We start from the raw sequence: 23576 nt of genomic DNA, 5'->3' as shown, positions 1-23576 counted from the left end.
AAATGGAATTTTTGGAGGATTCCAATACTTTACCAATACTTCATATAAGAGAAAGTCAGGGAGGTCTAAAACGTCAATTCATCAAAATCTCAACATTGAATCTTTGGACGATTACTTCGTATACAAGAAAGTTAAAACATCAGGTTAAGATTTGAAGGCCCTAAAGTCCTGTCTCCACCATATTACTTGGTCACTCACTCCATGTTCCTGTGGTTCAACATGTGAAGAAAAACTTCCTAACGTCTGTGTGAAAATTACTCTTGACAAGTTTCCAACTGTTTCCATGTTCTTGTTGAACTCCTTTTAAAGTTACAGCCCCAATGTACTTGGACTAATTCCTTTCCTAATCTTTAATGCTTCAGTCAAGACTTCTCGTAATCTGTTTGCTTAAACTGAAAATGCTCAGTTCTTTCAGTGTCTCCCTTTAGCTCACACCTCTTAGTCCCATAATCAGTCTAGTTGTTTTTTCTCTGAACCTTTTTTGGAATGTGAGGACCACAGCTGAACAGAGTACTCCAGATGAGACCTCAGCAATGCATTAGACAGATCAAACATATGCTTAAGCTATCTATCTGTCTGTCTATCTAGTGGATTTTATCCTCTGTATAGGGTAATATTTGCTTACATCCCTTAAAATCATCCTAAATGTCATCTGTTGTAAAACTTTGGGTCATCACTACTACAGGTTAAGGTGGTCAGTCAATACAAAAAGGATCTTGATGAGAAATTTGACATCCAGGGCACCTAAAAAAGGGCATCAGAATCAGCTCAAAAAACATTTAGAAGACGCTGCATTGAGTCAGCACTCAGACATTGTGACAGTTAAGTTGAGCTTGTTATCAGCGCTTTGGCAGTTTTTAGATTCCCTCACACCTGCAGGGAAAATTGATTGTCAGTCGCACCCTGTTATCCAAATTTTGCTGTACTCAGACTGCTTATAGGGTGCAGCCAGAGTTCTGGCATTTTCCATATTTTGGCCAGCACTCACACACCGCACTTTGTGTCATTATGACAGACTCCAGTGTGTTCAGGGATTTGGAGTGCTGTGGCATGCTGGGAAAAAATGTCACCCTCCTCCCTATCTCACACTGTCTGCCTGTTGCTGGGAGATTTTCTTAGATTTAAGCTATGGCTTATCTCAAGCTGCTGTAGCAACCATCAGTCTCCCAGCAACTGACCTCTTGAGCCAGTTGTATAGCAGCCTGTGCTGAATGTGAGCAGCACGCTTATCCTGGATTTAAATGTTCAGTAAGATGTGAGATTGTATTTAGTCTTCACATCAGAGTGAAGTGGAGACTCTTTGTTTCTTGTTTAAAAAAAATAAATACATTTGGAAACATTCTTTCCATATTAATATCATGTTTGTGTATTTCTATTTCACTTTTATCCTCTGTGATTTTAAAATAAAAGTAAAGTTTTGATATTATTGGAAGAAGCCTCTTGATAACAGAAATCTAATCTTGGCCCTTAGCTAACTGTGGTTTAAATAGCCTGAATCAGACAATATTGGTCATAAACTCTGTCTGCTTTGACACGGACAGGTGCTATGAGTATGTCATAAAACACAAGTCATAGTAAAAGGTACAGGTCCACTGCTGATTTGATGAAAACAAACCTCCTGAGACAGTAGTAGTAGTGAGGGGTCACAGTCAGAATGGGGACCAATTTAGAATGATCAGTTAAAATCTCTCGCATGCATTTTTGGGATTTGGAACCTAAACTAAAATCCAAATTCAGTAGACAAGTGAAGAACACACCAACAGACGATAAGCCGTCCACACTGGATCAGTGAGATGACAGCACCGATTGCTGCTCCGTTGTGTCAGTCTTGATGTAAAATAAAGATGAATTGAATTCTACGTGGCTCACAGCTAAAGCGAAGCAGGAAGTGTTGGTTGTGCCCAGTGTTCACGTGTCATTTGAGCTTTAGAGGTGCATGCGGCTCAAGTTTCCAGTTAATTGCAGTCGTCGTCTCCGGAGTTTGTAAGTTTGAGTCCACTTTTACCACATGCAGGGTCAGGACAGCTGTGTGGGTGTGCCTCATGCACACACCTGTTACAGCAGACATTTTATCAAGGAGCAGCAGCTCCCACCAGTGGTCTGTGTCCTGGAAGCTCAAGCCGCACAAAGTGTGTGACATGGGTTCAACATAATCGTGAACTTGACGGTTGGTTTTGTTCAGTCTCTACAAGCTCTTTGAGTCAAGAGGATATCGCACCTTTCATGCTGGCTTAGTTAGTCCTTTTTTTGCTTCTTTTCAGACCAGTAACTGTACTCGCACATTTTTGACATCTTGGCCAGGCCCTTTCTCTTCACACTGTCACCCATGAGTGCCTGAAGAAGGGGCCTGAGTTGCCTCGAAAGCTTGCATATTGTAATTTTTTTAGTTGGCCAATAAAAGGTGTCATTTTGCTTGACTTCTCACTACACCCATGAGTGAGGAAGTCTGTAAAGGCATCTCCTCCATGATTGGTGTATTTAGAATGGAGCCGGCAGGCATGTTTGTCTGCTGTTGTCCATCAGAAGATGAATCTTCACATTCGCTTCAGGTTTGAAGCGCAATGAGGGGGATTTGGCTGAAATGTCTGTGTTATGCTCCGCAGTTTTGTTTTGATGCTCGGTGACTGGTGCCAAGATTGATTGGCTTCTTCTCAGAATATGTTTGCCTCCTTGAAATTCCTGTTGTATAATTTACTTCTGACTTCACGTAGAAGAACAAAGCAAGGGAATGGGGGGCGAGGAAGGGTGTCTTCTAGATATTGAGGAGGAGGAGGGGCAGGAGTCTGAGAAACTGCAGATGGCATGATTATCTCTCTGTACCATTGCTACCAGATATGACATGGAGTACCTGGGCGGCAGAGGTGCAGAGTGAGAAAGCAGTGTGCCCTGAGCGAGTGGGACGGGTAGAGTAAACAGAGCCGTGGGGAAAGCATTTTTATTGCATGGGATTATGCAAGAATCTGGCTGCGCTTTGCTGCTTGATCTGTTTAAGGGTTCATTTTCGCTTGTTTGGCATGGCGCCCAGCAGAGGCCTTCGCAATTGTGGTTAGCACCATGAATGAATACAAACTTTAGACAGCTTCTCCAGTAAGTAGGGCTGGCCGACTGCCAAACTTGCAGCTCTTTGGCTGGGGTCAGGCTGTAGCCGGGCCCCGCGTTATGTAAAGCACATACTTGCCGTGCTTGTGTGCTTCCCAAAAAGACTTGTCTGACTTCCAGTTGTGTCAGGAAAGGAAGCAGCAGCTCAGCGTGTGGCGCAGGCTTTTTTTTTTTTTTTTTAAATCCTGACTCTGGAGCCTCAGTGTTTTGGGATTCCCAATTTATACGTACTTAAGGAAGTGACAAGCGCCATGCCAAGGGTGTACTCACACCTACTGCTGCTACCGCTAAGGCCACTGCTTGGAAAACCTCAGTGGTGTGTGCTGAAAAAGTTCCTCATAGGCCACACTGCTTCATTTTCACCTAAAATCACAGACATCAGTCTCCTTTTTTTGACTTTCATCCACAATACCCTGGTGTTTTTAACCCTCAGAAACAGAGACTTTTGAAATCGTTGTCCAAGGCCTTATATTTTTGTAAACACCAGCTTTGCATTGTAGTATGGATGAGTGAGATTGGAGAATTTTGATCAGGCTCGGATATATTGGTTGTTATCTTGGAGCCTGCTCATTACAACATCTTATTCCCTGACTGGTCACCCTTCACAAAAGTAGACGATATTCCAACATAGCAGACAGAGGAGTAGCTTTCCACAGCACTTATTGTGTTGCTCATCTGAATGTATCGAAATTGCATTTTGTAGTCTGAATGCTGCATACACATGCAAACTACAAATAACTTACACTGCAGTTTTGCAATAAATCCCATTACTGGCAATGTTACCATCACTTCAGGAATTTTTCTGCCGATGCGTATGTGCCCACTGTAGGCAAGTGTCTTGATTTATGTGCTTTCATGTCGTATTAGGGTAGGTGGAGGTAATTTCACGTATGATGAAAACACAGTAGTGAGGATTTAGCTTTAATCTCTTGTAGATGCCTTCTAAAACTATTGTGGTTTTCTTTTATTTCCATTATTTCTGTACATTTGGAACTATCCATCCATCCATCCATTATCCAACCCGCTGAATCCGAACACAGGGTAACGGGGGTCTGCTGGAGCCAATCCCAGCCAACACAGGGCACAAGGCAGGAACCAATCCTGGGCAGGGTGCCAACCCACCGCAGGACACACACGAACACACCCACACACCAAGCACACACTAGGGCCAATTTAGAATCGCCAATCCACCTAACCTTAGTTATTACGGGTTTATCAGATTGTTATTGTTACATGCACAGAGTCCAGGGAAATGTTGACTTGCATATGCTAATCAACATGCAACGTGTTGAGACTGTCTAGTGCTATGATTAATGATTAATCATTATGAAAGGCGCCATATAATAGAGAGAGAGTGAGATCTGAAAGGCTCTGTGTAATTTTGTAACAGTACCTTTTTTGTTTTGTTTTTTGAGGCAGGACAGCACCCAGTTTGGTCCAACATGTACCTTCCACAGAAATAAAAAGGCCAGACTATAAATTTAAAAGAAACCATTTACAGTCGCAAAACACATATACAAAATTCTTGCAAAATCTCTTGCAGAATTGTGTGATGGCAACTAATGATTTGACAAACACTAACATAATCCACATTTTTTTAAAAAATCAAGTCACAAGATGAAAAAATGCACAGGTAAGCTGATGTTTGGGAAAAATGCTAACTTTGTCCTATTGTATCATGAATGTCTGATGAGGATCCAAAATGGAAGGGAGTGCATTCTGTATGATGGTGACTGCAAACCCAGAAAATCAAATGAACAAACCAGGCAGTGTACAAAGCACACACAAATCCTGAAAAGATCTTTAATCTTTGTGGGCAGTGATGAGGTTACAATCCAGAAACAAAATACAGGGATAATTAGGGTTAGAACCCTAACCCTAATTTACTATAGTTGTGGAAAAAAAAAGGGGGGGGGGGGTTAACTAGATCCTTCTGTGTGAACCAGTAACCTACCATCAAGGCTTCCTCCCATTAGTCACCGCAGCAGGCCAAGACAGTCGGGTGGTATGGTGATCCCTCGAAATGCTGGGCATTGTAGTCCCTCTTAAGTAGTGCTGCTGTATCATCTTTATAGGATCCTGATTGTCCTATGTACTCAGTCCACTGAAATTTTTTCTTGCATGTGGAGATCAGTATGCAACATGTAGTCACCTTGTGGCACTGTTATAAGTGAGTAGAAATGCCTTACCTCTAATCTTAACGATATTTGCAGTAAATCTTTCACTTAAATAACAGGTAAATTATGATCAGGAGGGGACTATTAGTAAAGCAGATTTATATACTTCAGTAGCAGAGATTGGAGGTACAAAATCCTTGAGTGACAGGTGGGGCTGCAGTAAATTGTTTTGTGTCAGCTGGCTGGGCGAGGCTAGATAGGTTACAATCCTTAATGTCACACATAGAAAATCCAGTGAAATTCTTAGTTAATTTGGGCTAATCAACATGTAGCACATCACAGTTCTGTGGTGCCAGTAAATAGAACTACCCGATTAATGAGTGGAACTATATATGCTGTGTTATAATATCCAACAAGTATCTAAATTTTAAATGCTTTGTATAGGGATCTGTGGCCCCAAGGCCGTACTGCCAACCATACCCAGTGATTCTGTGCATGGAAGTAAACTAGAATTTACCTTTTATTCGGTTTTCATTTATGCCTTTGTGTTCTTGAGGAACTCATTTCAAAGTAGCAGCCAGGAGTCACTGTACTGTTTTTCTTCGTGATTTCGAACACTTCAATCCTGCCACTACTGAATGTATGTAAACATAAAAGGTTCAACTTGTTCAGTCTTACTTTATAGCTCATACACCGTAGCCCTATGATCCATCTTGTCTTTTTTCTAGTCCTTACTCCCCTTAGGACTTCTCCAGTCCCTTTCTCTGGACTTTCTGTAGCGCTGTTCTCTGTGTTGTTGACTATACTAACTAAAACTGCACACAGTAATTATTTCAAGCACTTGTGTGTTATATAGTTGAAGTAGGACCTCTCTTGATGTTAACTGCACACATCAGGGCACTATATTATATATCCAAGCATCGTATTCGCCGCCTTAAAGGTTTCTGTCCACTGTCTTGATAGAGATAGTGACCAGTCCACTGCAACTCTCAGGTTTGTGTCACAAGGTTTAGGCATCACATTGCATATTCAAGTCTCCCATTTTTACTTCACATAGAATTAAAGATTTGAGAGGTTGGGGGGCTCTTCATTGTTAGCCTTCATTTCTTACATTGATCTTCTTGAAATGAGCTGCTAGTAACCAAATATGAATGTATGTGTTACCCTACCCCATTCCACACTTTCTCGATGGGCATGCAGGTGCATGGCATATTTTTTGCTTGTACGGAGTGATTGCCTAAAGCCAATTTCAGCTCCAACCCTGCCTGCCCTCTACATTGCATGTCATCTACTGATAAGTAATGTAAGGTAGTCTTGTATGTTTTTCTCTGTCTGTTCCTTACTTTTTTACTTAAATCTCTTCTGTTTTTTTATTGCATTTTAGGCTAATGCTTTACCAGGGGCCACATTTAATTTTACCCCATCACACACATTTGGGAACCACTTGAATCCCAATCCTGCAGTCACCCCACTGATTTCCCAGTCAGACAACAACCCTGCAGGTAAGAGGTCTTTGTTTTTTCAAAGCTGCAGCATTCCACACAAATGACTTTTAAATGCCTTGCTGTCAGCTGTGTAAAGTTTATTTGGGTGTGTGGGGGTCTTCAACAGTAACTCATTTGTGATGCTTAATTTAAAAAAAAGAACAAGATGATCATCAAAGTTATGACAGTTTGATGTCCATGTAGCTCAAATTTTCTAAGTTTAAGTGCAGACAATTGAGCCACTTTAATCAAAATAATTTTTCTTTTAAATAACAAAGGATTATCTGTTGATGTATAAGTAAGACTGAAGAAAAGGTGGGGGAGGGTTGAAGGATTTAGTAATTTAACCAGAAGGAATTCTTCATGCCTGCGGCCCCAGAGGGAGGTCAGGATAGGTCACATGACTCACAATTGCAGAAAGACAACACCTTTTAAAGAGGCCTCAATGGCTTTCTTTTCAGAGCTCCCTCCTAGGAAGCCGCACCCTGTTTCAAAATGGAACTTAAAAATAAGACGGACAAACAAGCCTGCATTGAGCCTCCTTTTTTTATATAAAAAAAGTGCACAGTTTTAGCTAATTTTAATCTGGACTTGATGAAACCAAAGTGACTTGCGTAAGAGCATTCATTATGCACTGGCTGTTTGATGCACAATTCCTGCATGAGTGATAAGAGTCCCCTGATCTTTAAGGTCAATCAGTTAATCAGTCTGAACCCCTAAATGAATTGCACATGCTTGAGAAATGCATTGTGAATAACCCCGGGCTTGAATGTGTTAACAAGACGATGTGTCTGGGACTGGCTGAGATGTAGTATGAATGAGCACAGCACAGATGTGATTCATTATATTCCCCATAGAAATTAAAAGTGGTTGTTGGGAGGCCAAAGTCAGGGCTTGAGGAGTCGCAATCCACACTTTTCCTATAAATAAATAAAAGCAAAGAGACTTCTCACGCGCTTGGACCTTGTGCACTAGTTTCTGTGTATGTTTGGACATCAGTGCCACAGTCTTGTTACTGATAGAAAGGAGGCAAATTGGAATCTTGAAGAACTGCCATATTTGCGTTTCAGATCAAGAAGTTCAGGACAGTAGTCGAAGCCTTGCTGTAAGAAGCAGTTCGCCTAGAGGAACACTTTCGCCACGGTAAGCCACGGGCACTTACTTTCAATTTTTTATTTTCACTGATGTATTTTATGTGGAAATGGAAGAGAGTAGGAGGATTTTATGCTAAAAATCTGTTTAGAGCTTACTCAGTAGAGAATTGTGATTAGACAGAGGTCCTAGTTAATGATGAAGCTGAAAATCTTAATGGTAAACTGTCAAGCCAGCATCTGAACTGAAAACAGAGGGCAGTTTCTGTGTAGCTTTTAATCTGATAACAGTGAACAAACCAGAGAAAGTGGTCACCTGACCTAAACACAGTGCATCTTTTATACAGACCACTTTCTGTATTAACAAGAACAGTACAATTTGTATGGATAATTGTGTGTTATAAAGAATAAATAGGCAGTTTGTTAATTTACACAGACGAGCAATGGTCCACATGCCACGGGGAATGACGCAGTTGCCATTTTCTGTTCAATAGGTCTCCGGCAAGTGGCTTACAGGTCCGGTATGACCAGTCGAGCAGCGGCAGTTTGGAGCATCTTCCACCTGTTGCAACAAGCATAGAGCAGCTGCTGGAGAGGCAGTGGAGTGAGGGGCAGCAGTTCTTGCTTGAACACAGCACAACAGGAGATAGTAAGTGTGTATGTGTGTGTGTGCAAGTATGCTCAAGTCTAATTGTGAGTAAATTGGTAGCAGCCATTAAGGGTGGCAATTGCTAGAAACCACCAGTAGGTTAATGTTGGTCCATTCACCAATGTTATTGCAATTTTACATTTTAAAGTATTGTGACTCACTTCTGTACTTTTGCAGTTTTATTGGACTGTATGACGACATTAGTTGAAATTATTTTAATATGAATAAAAATGTGCTCATCTGTTGTACCTAATAACAAGAACCCATAACTCTATCTGTCCCACTTAAATCTTTATATAATTGTGGAAAAGTGTTTCACATATCTGATCCATCACCATAACAACACTGACAGTACTGTGAAATACTGATAAAAAATTGATGTTAATAAAGGAGTGACACCATCTTTCCTTTTTATTTTTAAGAACATTGTCCTTAAGTAATTTCGGCTAATTTTTCTCAGTTCTCCGGTTTCTTCTTGATTACATCAGTTTGTGTATTTTATGTTTATAAATCAGCCTTCTGCTACCTCCTGCCAGCTGGAGTAGGATAACTGGTCCAAGTTCAAAGTCTGCAACTGTACTTGGCATCGATATGAAAATGCTTGCAAACAGCAAGTTTCATTCATATTAAGCTCTTTCTTCACTTTAACTTGGAAGAAAGCCAAAATGAACCCGAATACTTAATGTGGACAGAGTATTTAATAAAGGAATAGCAGTGCACCATCTGTTGAAATGTGTTTTCTTATGCATTTACCAATAAATTTCATTGCTTTCAAACTCCCACAGAGGACACACTTTAGCATTGCTGCAGATTTTTTTTTTCTTTTTTACTAATACACTGTGCAAAGAAAAATTCTGATGTGTGTCCTCAGTGTTATAGTAATATATCATGACCAAAAATGTTACAAGACTCCATAGTATTCATTTTTTTCCTCCTTTTCCCTCCCCACAACCAAATTTTAGTTGAGACTAATGTGTATGTCAAATATCCCCTAAGACCAACACAACTGTTCTAGTTTAAAGTCCGTCTTGATCACCTGTGAATTAAGTGGTGATGACAGAAGGGATGAAATGTTCCCTCACTTTCTCAGAGGGAAATTGTTTATAGCAGGAAAATATAAACTGCAGGTCATGGTTACACAGTTACAAGAAGTTACATGGACACTTTCAAGGTCCTGGTCTATATAAGTTCTCTTGTACCCACTGCAGTTTGCCTGTCTGCTCCACCAGGCTGGAAAAAGGTGACAGCATGGTCAGTGGTAAGCTATGGGATATGTTGGTGGATAAGCCTGTGGTGTCCTGGGTAATGGACTATCTGTCAGGATTGCCACTGTTACTGAGGCTCAAGGGTGAGAAACACTGGAGCGCCACAAGAAACAGGACTGTCACATTTTCTGTTCACCCTGGACTATAAATATGACACCAGGTCATGTCAAATGCAGAGATGTCACACTAATGACATGTATTGGCAAGGGGGATGAGACCAAGATAGGGACCTGGTAGAGAACTTTGGGAATTGTCTACAACGTAACATATCAGCAAAAAAACAAAGAACTTTCACTGCACCCAAGAACCTGTACTTCTGGTCACGCTTAGTGAATGGATGTGGAAGTGATACACTGTTGTAGGTACTTGGGGCCCACATCAGTGACAAGGAGGACTTGTCTAGTAGAATAGGAACTTGGGGGACTATGTTCCTTTAATGTAGGTAGTGACACCCTTTTGCATGTTCTAGAACTCAGCAAAAACCAGTGCCAGTGGTGTGCCAAGCTGTTAACATTACTTCATGAGAACCCCACTGAATTAACAAGTTAATTAAGAAGGCAGGCTCTGTAAGAGCCACGGTTTTCAAACTTTTTTGAAGAAGTACCACTCCGCGAGGACCAGTAAACTGAAGTACCACTGTCAATGAATCGTTAATTTACGCCCATGTTGTTTTGAAGAAAAAATCACTATAATGACTATAATTATGACGTTAAAGTGATATTAAACTAATTAAAGAATCGTTTTTAAAAAGTGCGAGGTGTATAAACAGGTAAAACGACTGAAAAGTCATGTGCGCGGTTATTTGACAGCAGCTTCTCGCTCACAAGAAGAATTTTAACAACTTTGTTCAAATGCAAAATACATTATCACTTGTAAAGTTACTCACTCTTACTGCCATGCTTAGTGCGAAACGTGCACTTTTTTTGCCATCAGGTCCTGGATCTGTGGAGAACCGTATATTCCAAATACAAACAATTTCTTGGTTTCGTCTTTATGCTTGTCATGGAAGAAAAGGCCTTTTCGCATAGATACGTTGAGCCGAAGGGTAGCAGAGCTGTAATCGCCTTAGCACCGAGTTCATCATGCTCTTTCCTCACTTGACTCCAGAATTCTGTCACTGATTTTTCTTCGAACATTTCTTGGAAATGCTGATTATCTATCATATCTATCAATATCTCTTGCTGCTGGTTGGAAAGATCGGCACTCATAATGTTCTCCATATTAAATGGCGATGTAATCCAGCGCTTTCCAACGTTGCTTCCTGACGTCAAGAATGGAAAATATGATACAAATTCCGAATGGAGCTTCTTCAGATGGTTGGTAATAACTTTCTGCATTTCCCTTGTATCGACAGCAGCGTTCATTGCTAGAAATTCCGAGAGAATCGGAAACATTGTCTGCCACTTCAAAAATTCATCATTACTCCTGACAAAAAACCGACAACGGCTTACTGTTGTGATCTTTGTGCTTAGTTGTAAAATGTCGCTGAAGTAAGGATAGCTTCATACACTGGTTCGACAGCACCTCATTGCAGATAACGCACTCAGGCTGCTGATGAGTGTCGCTTTCAATGTAATAAAACCCCCATTGCAAATAGTCTTCGCTGTACTTGCGATTTGGTTGGGCTGCCTTTATTTTCTTTTTGGTGGTTCTTTCGGTGTATCTCGTCGCTCAGCATTCGACGAAAATGTTGTTTCGGTATGACCGGAATCTTTGCTGTTCGAACCGCCTCTTTGTGATTCTTGCACAGATGTTGCCACTTTTCTGATAACGAATTTGTCCATCTTGAAAGAACTGTGCAGGACACAACACAGTAAAATGGGTAAATCACTTTGCACACAGATCGGAAACGCACCACCTTCCTTGAGACAAACCATAAATCGAACTGAAGAAATGAGACTGCTGAGAAGCCAGTTGTCAATTCCCCCCAAATTCTTTCGTTTGTTCAAAGAAACAGTAACGAAAAGGTCATTTCGCAATCCACTTTGAGAAAGGGTAGACTTGAGATAAGATCTGCGAGGGTTTAAGCTTGGGCGCCTGGGGCATAATAATCCATTTGCTCCAACTTCTGGTGATTCACCGGCTGGACGAAACTTGTTGTCTATTTCTGTGCTATTCCAATTTCGGATCAAAGACGTGAGTAGGTAACGAGTTTTCGGGAAATGGGTGCCCACACTAATAAAAGCCGGCTTGGAGTCTTCCACGCATTTACAGTAGTATACTTATACTATATATGATTATATGCAACATATTGGCATTCTAACATCGATTAGTGGAAAATAAAGGACCATACAAGTACCACTTGGCATGACTTGAAGTACCACCAGTGGTACGCGTACCACAGTTTGAAAACCATGGTGTTAGAGGATGTACTTCTGGCCTGCTGGAGGTAGTAGTGGAGTTAAAAGTGAAGACAAAATGGAAATTGCAAACAGTACTGCATATCCTGTCACTGACAAAGTAGCAATGAGGACTTTTAGCTAGTAAATTATTCAATAGAAGTGTGTTTCAAATGCTACTGTGGCACTTTCATTTCAATGGCAGTGCACCTTTATAATGCCTTGATATGGCTGGTCTCTGATCATTAGCCAAGTCAGAAATGTTTGTGATTCTTGTGTGTTTGATGGTTTTAGTGGTGGTGGTTGTTTGCTATGCTGTTTTTATACTTGAGTTTCTGTAAAAACTAATTTTCCCCTTGGGACAAATAAATTGCTTTCCATCTATACAGAAATATAAGCCAAGCAACAACATATTACAACCGTAGTTGTATTCAGCTTACTCACACAATGGTACAATTTCTGTAAATAAGAATAATGAACTCTAACAGTACACAGTAATGATTCAGAACACTGCACTAAAATTCAAATCACTTAGAACTCTGGGGATAAAAAAAAGTCCTTAAATCTGCTAGTCTTGACCCCTTGGGAACCTAAATCTGCAGCCTGTTGGCAACAAATGAAGCGCAGGAAGCAGAGGATGGCTAATGCCTGACAGTCTTCATTTCCAACTTGTTTGTGATACAAAGCAGTGAGAGATGACTGCTGCAGTTGAACAGCACTTGCAAGTCAGAATTTCACTGTGCTCTGTGCATGTGACAGTTAAGGTTATAAACAAACCAGTCGTTTACTACTCATTTTGACAGGGGTGTTCAGACAGTTCATATTCTTCATAAAATGATGACAATGATGTTTGATGCTCTGTGACTCATTGGTTAGCATTTGTTCCTCATGGCTCCTGTGACTTGATTGACTCACTGGACCAGCTGAAGAAAACTTCACATCAGTATTGCATAGTTACTTTCCTGATATTTTGGCTTAATTACTGTGTCTGGGTGTCACTTGTGACTGTGCACTTGAGTATACCCTGTGCCCTGCTGGTATTTGGTTCAGCACCTCCAGAGGTCCAGAAAATGAATGATTTAAGAGTGAAAACAGAATTGTAGTTGTTGTTAATCCCCTTCATGGGATTGCCTTTATCCAGAGCAACTTGAAAAATAAAAAAAATAATACATTTGAATGATGAGAAATTAAAAAGCTAACAAGTAATGGAGAAAATGTATAGTAGAGCTCATGAAGTGCAGTTCTGTCATTCCTAAGAGTCATTGAAAAGTAGCACACAAACAAAGCCAAAGATGTGTGTATTGCTGATGCGTCAGCTCTAAGTCACATATCCGGCAACACTTCATAAAAGCCACTTGTTGTGCTTGCCCCTCTTGGGTGGCGTATGTGATGTGCTTTTAGCGTATCCCTTCATCTTCTGGCCTAAAGAACATTCTGGAGTAAGCCCCTAAGATTGTGAGTTCTTAGTGCCGCCTTCAGGTCCCTAAAGAAGCAGGGTGCCCATTTAGGCTCTGTTTGTAAGTACGCCAAGAGAAATATTGTTGGCTGTTCTCACACAGGATGATTATTTGCTACCTAGCTGCCTAGCCAAGGGATCTTGATATGTTCTGTGCTTTTGTCAAGAGTGGTACCTGAAGAGGTAGGGTTCAGGCTGGTGTGTCAACTTTTGACATTTGTTTTTTACCAAAACTCAATGGCTTTTGGTTATCTTTGAAAGGTGTTTTATAAAGTAATGACTGTGACCAGAGCTGAAGGTAAAAAAAAAAAATCATCATGGCAAGAAGAGGCTGACCTGGGATACGTGTAAAAGAAGGCACACAGACGGCTGTCATCTCTGACATCTGTTTCTTTGCAGGCTTCTTGAGGCAGCTACTTCCTCACCTTAATACTGAAGTGTTGGAGGTTTCTGGCAAGGTGGTGTGTTGCTATCTTGCATAGCATTTCATGCACTGGGCACAAGATGCACTACAACAAGTTCATTTAATGCCTTTGCCGCCTGCAGGCCGAAGTGCTCAGATACCATAACGGCAGAATTGTTCAATTAGTTACTGAGCAGAGTCCATAAGCTCTTCCTAACCCCTTCTTTGCAGATTTTTTTTTTTTTTTACATTTCTAGTGTGCAGCTGTTCTTGGGTTTTTGCATTTTGCTCTCAATCCGGATATTTTCTTGTTGTGTTGGACGCTGTTTTCAGATGTATCTTTATGAATGGTACACTGATGAAAATGCTAATTTTCAGGAATTGCATGCAGGGATAATCCTTTCACCATGATAGCTGGAGGATGGTTTCAGTGAGCCCTGATTGCATCTCATTTGGCCTCTGCCTGAGCTTCTTTGTACTCTCTCAAGAGATCAGATGAAGAGCTAAATCCAGCGGAAATGACCAGGTGCCTGGGTGCTTGTCGATGCTGTTGGACAAGTGAAAGTGGCGCTTCCCTCACTCTACTGTCTCTGTAACACTTAGCAAAGAGTGAACTGAAGCTTTAGGTTCCATCACTTCTTTATCAGATTCACGTGCCTGATGTACCCCATTCTTTCACCCTGCTCCTTGTCTGCCTGTCCTTGCTCTCAAATATATTGGCACTGTTTTTTGGTCCAGGTTTGGTATTCTACCTTTTCTGTGTTGGATATTTTTAGGAGGATGGCCTCCAGCCAAACTCTTGATATTTTGGTGGAAGCATGCCTCACAACTGGAGAACAGGGAATCATGCCACATTCAACTTTTGGTCCTTGTGACCATCACCAGAACATACATGTGGATATGATCCAGGAATTAGGCACAAGAAAACCTTCTTGTACTCTTACTGCTTGTGAATCTTCTCAAAAGAAACATGCTTTACTGGAGCACATAAGGGTAGTTAGCCTTTTAAAACAAAAAATAGTTCACTGTGTTGCCATACCTGCCTGACATTTGCAACGATCCTTGCAGGTTCTGTTTCCACATGTGAGTCATATGGTCAGATTCAGTCAGCTGATCTCACGATACTGGAAGATTGATTGTTCAGTGAACTGGTAACTATATGGCCTTAGTCTTGTTCCTTACTGTCTCTTTTCTCTTTCCACAGTCCTGGGAATGTTGAAGTCTCTCTATCAGCTTCAGGTAGAGAATCGCAGACTAGAAGAGCAGATCAAAGCACTGACTGCAAGGAAAGAACAGCTTCAGCTTCTGAGGGCTCAGCTTTCACTTCCCTTTGCCAGCAACACCCCCAGCTCCACCTTGTCACCCCAATTGCATGCTTTCTCTTCCCAAAATGGTGAGCATAACTTGCTGCTTGAGTGTCCAGTGCTTACTCAGTCCATTTTTTACTATACACTGCAGTCAGACCATATGGTGGCTGTAGAAGAGACTTTAGGTGAAAGGCTGTAGGTGCAAGAAACCATGCAAGTCTTCCAGCGCAGAAGGCTGTAGTGTATAGCAGCATGGTGTAAACCCAGAGGTTTGACAGTTGATGCCGGCCTCATTGCATTTAGAGTCATGATAGTGGCATAATGAAGCACAAGGATATCTGTACAATTTCATAGATAATGACTTTGTGCTGTTTCTGTCTTGTTTTCTGTTCTGACCAGAATATATTGGTCATTGCCAAAGACATCCCTCTCACCTCTTTACTGTTTCAACATTCTTTTAATGTTCCTGAAATGTCAACGGGAATGAATTTAAAAAGTTATGCACTTTAGTAAACACATAATCTGTATTAAAGTTACACACAAGGCTGGGTTTATATTTAGTAGGAGAAGAGTATTTTAAAAGGTAGGCCTTTTAAACTTTAATGTAACAACCAAATGAATGTTATTTTAAGACTGAATATAAGCTGTGAATCTGCGCAAACCAGCAAGCCACGTTTAATTATGTGCATGTGTGTGATGACATTCGTCTGCTGTAAGGCATTAGGCTACTTAGTGCCACTGAAGTTTTGCCTACCTCTTCTACTGCTTTTGTGGATTTTACTAATGTTAAATCGTCTTTCTCTAAATCTTCCGTTTTTTCTTTTCCCCATGTTGCAGATGTTATGAACAGCAGCAAGAGCCCTCATCTGCCCTGCAGTTATCTCCCTGACTCATCGCTCCCAACGACAGTTCAGGTAGCAGCCTCTCTCATCTTATGTGTGGCACAATTAAGTATTAAGTGACATGCCATGTAGCATTTTTGTTTCCAGTATTACCATCCATTGGGTAAAAAGACCTTATGAATCAAGTGCTCTCCCAGTACAGGTTCACCGATAGGATGCCTGGCCTTCCTTTGGGGTGGAGTGCCTACTGTCCCCTGCATAGTGGTAAACTCACTGAGCTGGAGCAGTGGTCTCCGTAGCCTCTATCTCCTCACTATGACTGTATTTGCCCTGCTGTATCCAACAGGTGCTCATGCTCCCTGGCAAATGGTCTTTTTTTAGGATTGTAGCTCATACAACCTGTATCTAAATCTATTCTGTAACTATGGCGGAAATATTAAGGCAAGAGAAATGTGGTACAAAAGAGAAAATCTGTTTAACTTGCTTTAAAATGCAGCTTCCCCTCCTAATTTGCTTTGCAGTATAAGCAGTTGTTATACACACAGCCAAAGGGAAATTGTTGGAAGAGTACAATTGTCTTGCAGTTCTTTAGTGGTGTCTTTGATTGCATTTCTGTCTTTTTGGTGGCGCGTGTAGGTATTAATTGTGAGACAAAGTCAATGTCACAACTGTACTAATGGACTTCTATACGAGTACTCACACTTTCAACTGCCTAATCCAATGTATGGCTGAGGGTCTGTCCTACCAATTTAACATATCAAGGAGCCATTTACAGGTTTTTCTGACCAAAGCTATTTATGGATTAGGCTGTCTAGGACCATTCTATCATATTGGAACCGTGCACTCTTACTGTAGCTTGTTACATGTACCTTAAAAAATAGATTATTTTTCCTGTGTTCTTTAGTTAAAAATTACATGTAGGCCAAACACAAATAAATAAAACCATACTCATAAGTCACAGTATCACACAGTAACTCTGGTTACACCTGCATTCACAAGCTTTACTCCTAAACAGGTTTATAATTGTTTCTCTTCTTTCCAGGATGCTTGCTCTAGTGCACAGAGCACTACCAGCTCCTCTGTATCAACACCACCCCCTGTTGGTCAGAGCCCTCCTCAGCAGAACTCAACAGGGGTTGCTGGAGTCCCACAAGTCAATGGTATGGCTGTAGGAGCACTGGCCAACAGTCTGCAGCCTGTCCCATCCTCCATTCCCTCGCTTCCAGGCGTTGGAGGGCTTATGGGTACTATCCCAGGAAATCAGCTGGCAATCAATGGGATTGTTGGCGCATTGAATGGGGTCATACAGACACCTGCGACAATGGGCCTGCCTGCTGCACTCACAAACAGGCAAGTAATTAGAAATTTCTGAAAGACTGCGGGTGAGCTGGTGTTTTCTATGTGTCTGATGAGTGTGGTCAAGAACTTGTAGTGAACATGTAGTGCCACATGGGTACGGAATCCAAATCAGTACTCGGCCATTAAGTACTGTATCTAAGTAGGAAGAGCCTGTTGAGGGCAGTCAGACCTCAAAACATCACCAAGGCCACATTAGAACACTAGAAACTGTCTACGCGAGAATAAATTATTCAAACCAATAAACTCATCAGTCCTATCCACCTGATTTCTCCAAAATAGCATCAGGTTGAGCTTTGTAGGTCCCTAAATTGTTCTATTCTCTGTCATACTATTTATTCAGTGTCCCTGCAGTTCTGTGTGTGAGGAAAATATTTGTACTTATCTTAGATTGATCATTGTATCATCATCTTCTCAAGCCATTTCACACCAATCTGACTATCTCTAAACTGTTGTGGTATAAGCCAGATGTCTGCATTACATGACCGTGAGGATATTTTTCAGCACTTCTTTATTCAGTGAAAACGACACTGTGAATTATCCTGTCTCCCACACAGGCATGACATGACGCCAGTGTGATTTTTGTTTTTTTATATATTGTTTTTACACAAAGACAGATTTGGCCTATTTAAGAGTAGCTTACAAAGGGTTAATTGGTCTGTGTTTCATAGCACATGCCAAGTGGAGAAGATAAGGCATTAAGTCTTCATGTGGTGCCTAAGCGAAACGGGAGACTGATAGCATTAACCGTGAAATATGTCAGCTTTGACTTTCAGGATCCTTGTGTTGTGTTAGTGCTTACAGCCCTGTTTCCCTCTTTGTCAGATTTATAACTGAATTGCCTTCATTGTGGAATCAGTCTACTATAAGGAGATCTGCTGGGCAGCAGCTCAGTACTTGAGGGTCATTGTCTTTTTCTTCCTTTCATTGCAGCACTTCAGGCCTGGCGTTGCTTTCCGATCAGCAAAGACAAATCCTGCTTCAGCAGCAGCAGTTGCAGCAATTTCTTGCATCCCAGCCTGCCCCTCAGGTGAGAGATTTCCTCATAGATTCAGGTCCCCTGTGTGGAGCTTAGCTTCTGCTGTTACTGTCGTTTTGACCTTTTTTTTTTTTTTATCTCATAAAAGGATCAACATCAGGCTCTCCTCTACCAGCTCATGCAGCAGCAGCACCACCAGCACCACCAGCATGAGCTACAGCAGCTTCAGCTCTCGGCAGCAGCTCAGCTGCCTATCAATAGCCTGCTCACCAGTGGCCAGGCTCCAGGCCAGCACACACTGGGCAACAACCCCTTCCTAGCCATTCACGGGGACCCATCTGCTCAAAAAGTTGCTGTAAGTATTGCTTCCTCGTTTTTCTTGTATACTTATTTGGGTGGTGTCAAGGGTAACTTGCTGCCTGGAGACTCAACAGGGACAAGGGTGGTACAGAGGAAGAGTGAGATGCACTGACAGCAAGAAAGGTCCTGCAGAATGTTGTAGCATCGGGGTCTGCTATGCAGTGATCGGCCTTGTGTGTTTGCTGGATGGCTTAGTTTCTAGAGGAGCACAACACCAGTATAACTCTGAGCTAAGGAAGCATTTCATGTTACCCCAGGGATGGTAGATTGGTAGGTGTCAGGGTGCACTTTTACTTTAACTTGGAGAGAATAAGATTATGGAGGGCTTGGAATGAGATTTGAACTCTGTGTTAATTGTATGGAGCTGCACATTCTTCCTATTATGGCGGAAAGTGACTGTGTTGCTTTTTTTTAATCACGTCCAGTTAGGAAGATGAATATGACATTGTTTTATCTGCTTAAAGTAGACAGTGTGGAGTCTGCCCGATTTGTTCTTATTCATGACATTTAAAAAATCTCTTTCACTATTCTTGTAGCTTCTAATTGTGGTTTTGGGGGGTTTTGACACTGCAAAGTTAGTTCTCTTCGTTATTTTCTATAAGGTGTGGTTATTAAAGTCAATTTTATTTTTATTTTGTCAAATGTTTACTGGGTTGCCATTTTGTTTTCTGATGGACATCGACTTTCATGATACTATTAATTGGATGCAACGGTCCTCTGCTATGTGTATGCTTTCAGATGATGGGTGGTGATACATCAAGTGCGGCAGTATGAAAGCCATTTACTAAAAGTTTGCATCATTTGAGACTGCGTTTAAATCGGAATACTCTCTGGCATATTATTTTCTTGAATTCTGTTTTTTGATTGCTATCACCATTTCTTCTCATTTTGATTCCTAGTTTGCATTTGCATTTGGACTGTTTATAACTTTCAGGTTACAAGCCCGTTTTACATTTAACAGTCCATCTTCTGGCCTTTTTATATGTCATTCATGGCAAAACACTGTTTGATCCTGTCCTTCAATGGAAAGATTAGTCTGGATAACATGGGTATTCATGCCTACAGTAAAAGTTATTTCACACCACGACAAAAATGCTGTAAGTTTACATTTTGAGGATTGAAAAGAGGCAGTGAGTCCACTGACCATCTCTTATTTATGTATCTTAAAAAGCATATATTCATGATTTATTCATGGTAATCAGACTGAACTTGTCTTTCACTTCAAGTGTTCCTGTGCGTTAGTGGTGTGTGTGCAGTGAGTATATACGCAGTGTGCTTCACTAAAATGAAGTGATCTGAACAAGAAAGCAGGCTTATAGAGAAAGACAGAAGGTGAGTGAGCGAGTGAGTTCTCGATTGTATTTGGTGTGAGGCCAACTGGAGCCATGACTAGAGGCTAGTTTAAGAAGGCCCAGAGAAGCCATAGGTGTTCTTGTCTTTGTCATTTACTGTGCGGTGTGTGTTTGTCAATAAAGGTGATATGATCTTCTGTCCATGCCAGTCTCTGTGCCTGGCTTCACACACCCCTCGCAATCTAAACGACAAGTCTTGGAGCACAGAGAGGTCATCTCTCGGCAAATGAATGTAGTGCCGTTTTGGATGACCCATTTCCTTCCATGAGGGAAGTGTGTTCAATTCAGTAATCAATATGGGAGGGGGATGAGGAAGGCAATCAATCTAAACAAGGCCGTCTCCTCATGCCCTACGATTTTGTGCAAGTGCTTCTTTCTGCTCCTTTTTCATACAATCCCAGTGTGCCTTATCTCTGGGGTCTCATTGTTGTGTGCTATGGTCTTAAAAAAATATTTTCCTCCTGTCTGTCCACAGAGACTCAGTGACAAGAGTGGCTCCAGCACACAGGACAAAAGCTGACCCAGGATTGACTGCGTCTCTGAGAAACCCTCAACCTTTCACACAACTCTGGACGTGTGGGAGCATCACTGACTTCACTTGACTCGACATTCCCTGACTGTGTCGGGTCTGCACAGGTGTCATTATTTTGCACTAAACAGCTGTTAATCAACTCTAGACTTCAGGGAACATGTGTCCAAAGGATTTTCGGGACAGCGACCCGCTTTTCTGGGGGCCACATCTTGCATCTTGGTGGCAAGTCTGGGAGACGTGCACTAAGTTGGCAGTGGCCGGTCATTGAGGTCCACTGGCCTGAAAAAGCGCTCTGATGGAAGGATGGCAGCGTGTCTTATTCTCCAGCATCTCTCCGGCTTTTTGTTTGTGTTTTGTGCAGCTCAAGCAATCCCTTCTGTTCAGGATGTATTTTAAATTTTAGATTTTAATTCGTTTACAATCGCTTATACCTACTTGATTTTTTTTTTCTTTCCCTTTAAACTTTGGTTAAGAATGTTAAATGCAAGCTGCATTAAGCACCAGTCATTTGCGACTCCTCCCCAGAGGGATAGCCTGGAGGCAGATGGTGCAATGGTGGCCGCCACGACTTCAAGGTGATGGAAGAGCAATATTTAAAAGAAGTGACCGGACGGGACATTGCTACTAGCTAGCGGGCCGGTCCATGTGGGTTTTTTTTTTTTTTTTTTTTTTTTTTCCTTCTTCTTCCCTGGACACAGATTGTAAATTGAGTAACACCTGCTGTCTGCAGAGCTTCGGGCATCTTGTACTCGAGCCAGTGTCTCGATTGCACACTTTGTACCTCGCAAGTCTGTAAATAATTATGAGAGACTCTCCGTATATGTTGAACTCTGAGCGGCCTCGATTTGTAAACGACAGCTGAGCTATGACTGGAGACAAAGTATTATTAATTTATTTTTATATAAGCAGGGGATTTTACATTTGTTCACATCATTTCCTACAAATAAAAGGAGCCGCAAGCTTTATTTGGGTTTGGGTGATTTTAAGCGGCCTTTGTGCAGAATGAATGAGTGCAAATACAGAAGATACCATTATATTTAACGATCATTTGAAACAGAACCAATCATAGGATTGTTTTTCAATCAGCAAATCCATTTCTCTTGTATCTGCCAAGTCTCATTCTTAAAAATGGCGTATGATGTACAAGAAATGTTTCTAATAATAAATTAAAAAGCAAAGTCTGCTCTCTCTCATGTCTTCTGCTGAGGAATTCACAGAAAAGGTAAGTGAGATGTTTGTGTTTTCTTTTGTCAGAAATGATGTTCTTGTCTGTCACTTAATGTTTATGTGGCAACAGCAGTGCCAAGTGTTCTTGTGAATGTTAGCAGTGGGCCAGATGTGACGCAGGCCATGAATAAAAGGCTGATGAAGAATGAAAGGGAAATGGCATTGGCATCACGGATTAGACCCTCAAAGGGGACCTTGTTTTCTGCCATGATTGTTGCACAAGCTGTCTGAGAAGCCTCAGGTATGATGGTCAGGTATGCAAGTCCTGTTGTATAATAACTCTTGTGTACAGCGCCTTTAAGTGACATGAGCAGTGCAGAGAGACCCCTGTCTTGTGGTCTTTGCAGTATGAGGTTACGCTACCAGACCAGACCTCAACACCCAAATCAGAATTGTTGGAGAAATCCAATGCGATGTCTGTGCTGTTTACCTTCGAAGATCTCAACTTGTGGGCCGTAGCATATACAGTGGTATGAGCCCCCTTACTTGAAATGTGAATAGTTAAGTGAGCCGAAGATGAACTGATCACCCAAAGGCAGAAAGTTAAAGATGACACATTTCTTTTCAGCATTTTATGCAAGATTAGTGTACTGTTTTTGTTTTATACAATTGTACAGTGAAAGGAAGAAAGGAGCAGCATGCAAAAGTTGGGATTGTCCAAGATATTTGAGGTCTCCCAACTTTTTCCGGTGGCCCCAGACCTTCATTAGCTCATTAGGACAATGGCTTGTTCACCGTCATAGGAAACCACAGGTGATGCAAATTACAATAATGCATTAACTCTTTCATGGCAGATACCGACTTTTGTCAACAGGAGGGGCTGACGGCGGTAATCAACTGTAAACGGTGACGAACCTCGCTAGCTCTGTTGGTTTGACCGAGATTCACCTGTTCTTGGCGTGAGCAGCGAGGAGCAAACGACGGCAAAAATAATGTCATATGGCAAGAGATCAAAGAGAATGTGTAAAGCAAAATACTCCGCAACGACGTTTTGCATATTATCGCTGAATTGGACTCAGACTGTGATGTTGATACCAGTGATCAAAAGTGAATGTGAGGTACCGCCATCAGTTGATTGATTGTGATGCTGAACAGCAGTGTTTGCCTGGGAGGACCGCCACTTACAACGACAAGAGCTACAAAACAAGACCGCATTGCACTGTGCCTGCCGCTGTTGCCCCACCACATGAAGACCACCACAAGAGATGGCGAACAGGCGTCCACCGCATGAAGCCGCAGATGTTTTATGTTGATTTGTGTGAAGCCATTGCTTGGTGTGCTTTTCAAAAAACTGCATTTTTTGGAAGAAAATATTCAGCCCTCAAAGAGTTAATTCTTGGACTCCTCAATGCTCGTCAGCCATAGGCTCCTCTAAGCAGCACTCTGACCAATGAAAGAATTGATGTACACAAAGCAGGAGAAGGTGACCAGAAGACAGCAAAGCGTTTTCAGGTCACAGTTTCCTCAGTTTGTAATGTTATTAAGAAATGGCAGTTAACCAGAATGGTGGATGTCTAGAACACCAAAAGTCTTTCTGACAGAACTGCTCATGGGATTGCTAGAAAGGCAAATAAAAAAACTGTGTAGTGGTGGTCCACTGTTCTACTGTGCAGGGACACCTCATCAGATATGACCTTCATGGAGAAGTCTGCAGAAGACAAGCTGTCCTTGTGATGAATATGAATATCTAAAGAAGCCTGACGCGTTTTGGAAACGAG

At 41.6% G+C, this 23576-nt stretch overlaps 1 protein-coding gene across 11 annotated transcripts in view; it reads left to right on the top strand.

Annotated features, from left to right (window-relative positions):
• The window catches only part of mllt10 (MLLT10 histone lysine methyltransferase DOT1L cofactor), a 193445-nt gene extending 171633 nt beyond the window's left edge, over positions 1-21812 (top strand). For all 11 annotated transcript variants that reach the window (XM_051929241.1, XM_051929242.1, XM_051929244.1 and 8 more), the window contains 9 exons: positions 6601-6718; positions 7771-7843; positions 8286-8440; positions 15108-15296; positions 16048-16124; positions 17095-17402; positions 18342-18438; positions 18536-18742; positions 20575-21812. In XM_051929241.1, the coding sequence (XP_051785201.1) occupies positions 6601-6718; positions 7771-7843; positions 8286-8440; positions 15108-15296; positions 16048-16124; positions 17095-17402; positions 18342-18438; positions 18536-18742; positions 20575-20619 (1269 nt within the window). In that variant the 3' untranslated portion in view covers positions 20620-21812. The remainder of the gene's footprint in view (positions 1-6600; positions 6719-7770; positions 7844-8285; positions 8441-15107; positions 15297-16047; positions 16125-17094; positions 17403-18341; positions 18439-18535; positions 18743-20574) is intronic.
• The last annotated feature ends 1764 nt before the right edge of the window (positions 21813-23576 follow it).

Source organism: Erpetoichthys calabaricus, chromosome 6 (assembly GCF_900747795.2).
Source record: "Erpetoichthys calabaricus chromosome 6, fErpCal1.3, whole genome shotgun sequence".
NCBI classification, from domain to species: Eukaryota; Metazoa; Chordata; class Cladistia; order Polypteriformes; family Polypteridae; genus Erpetoichthys; species Erpetoichthys calabaricus.
The sequence above is the reverse complement of the archived record's forward strand: the minus strand, read 5'-3'. Positions and strand labels throughout refer to the sequence as shown.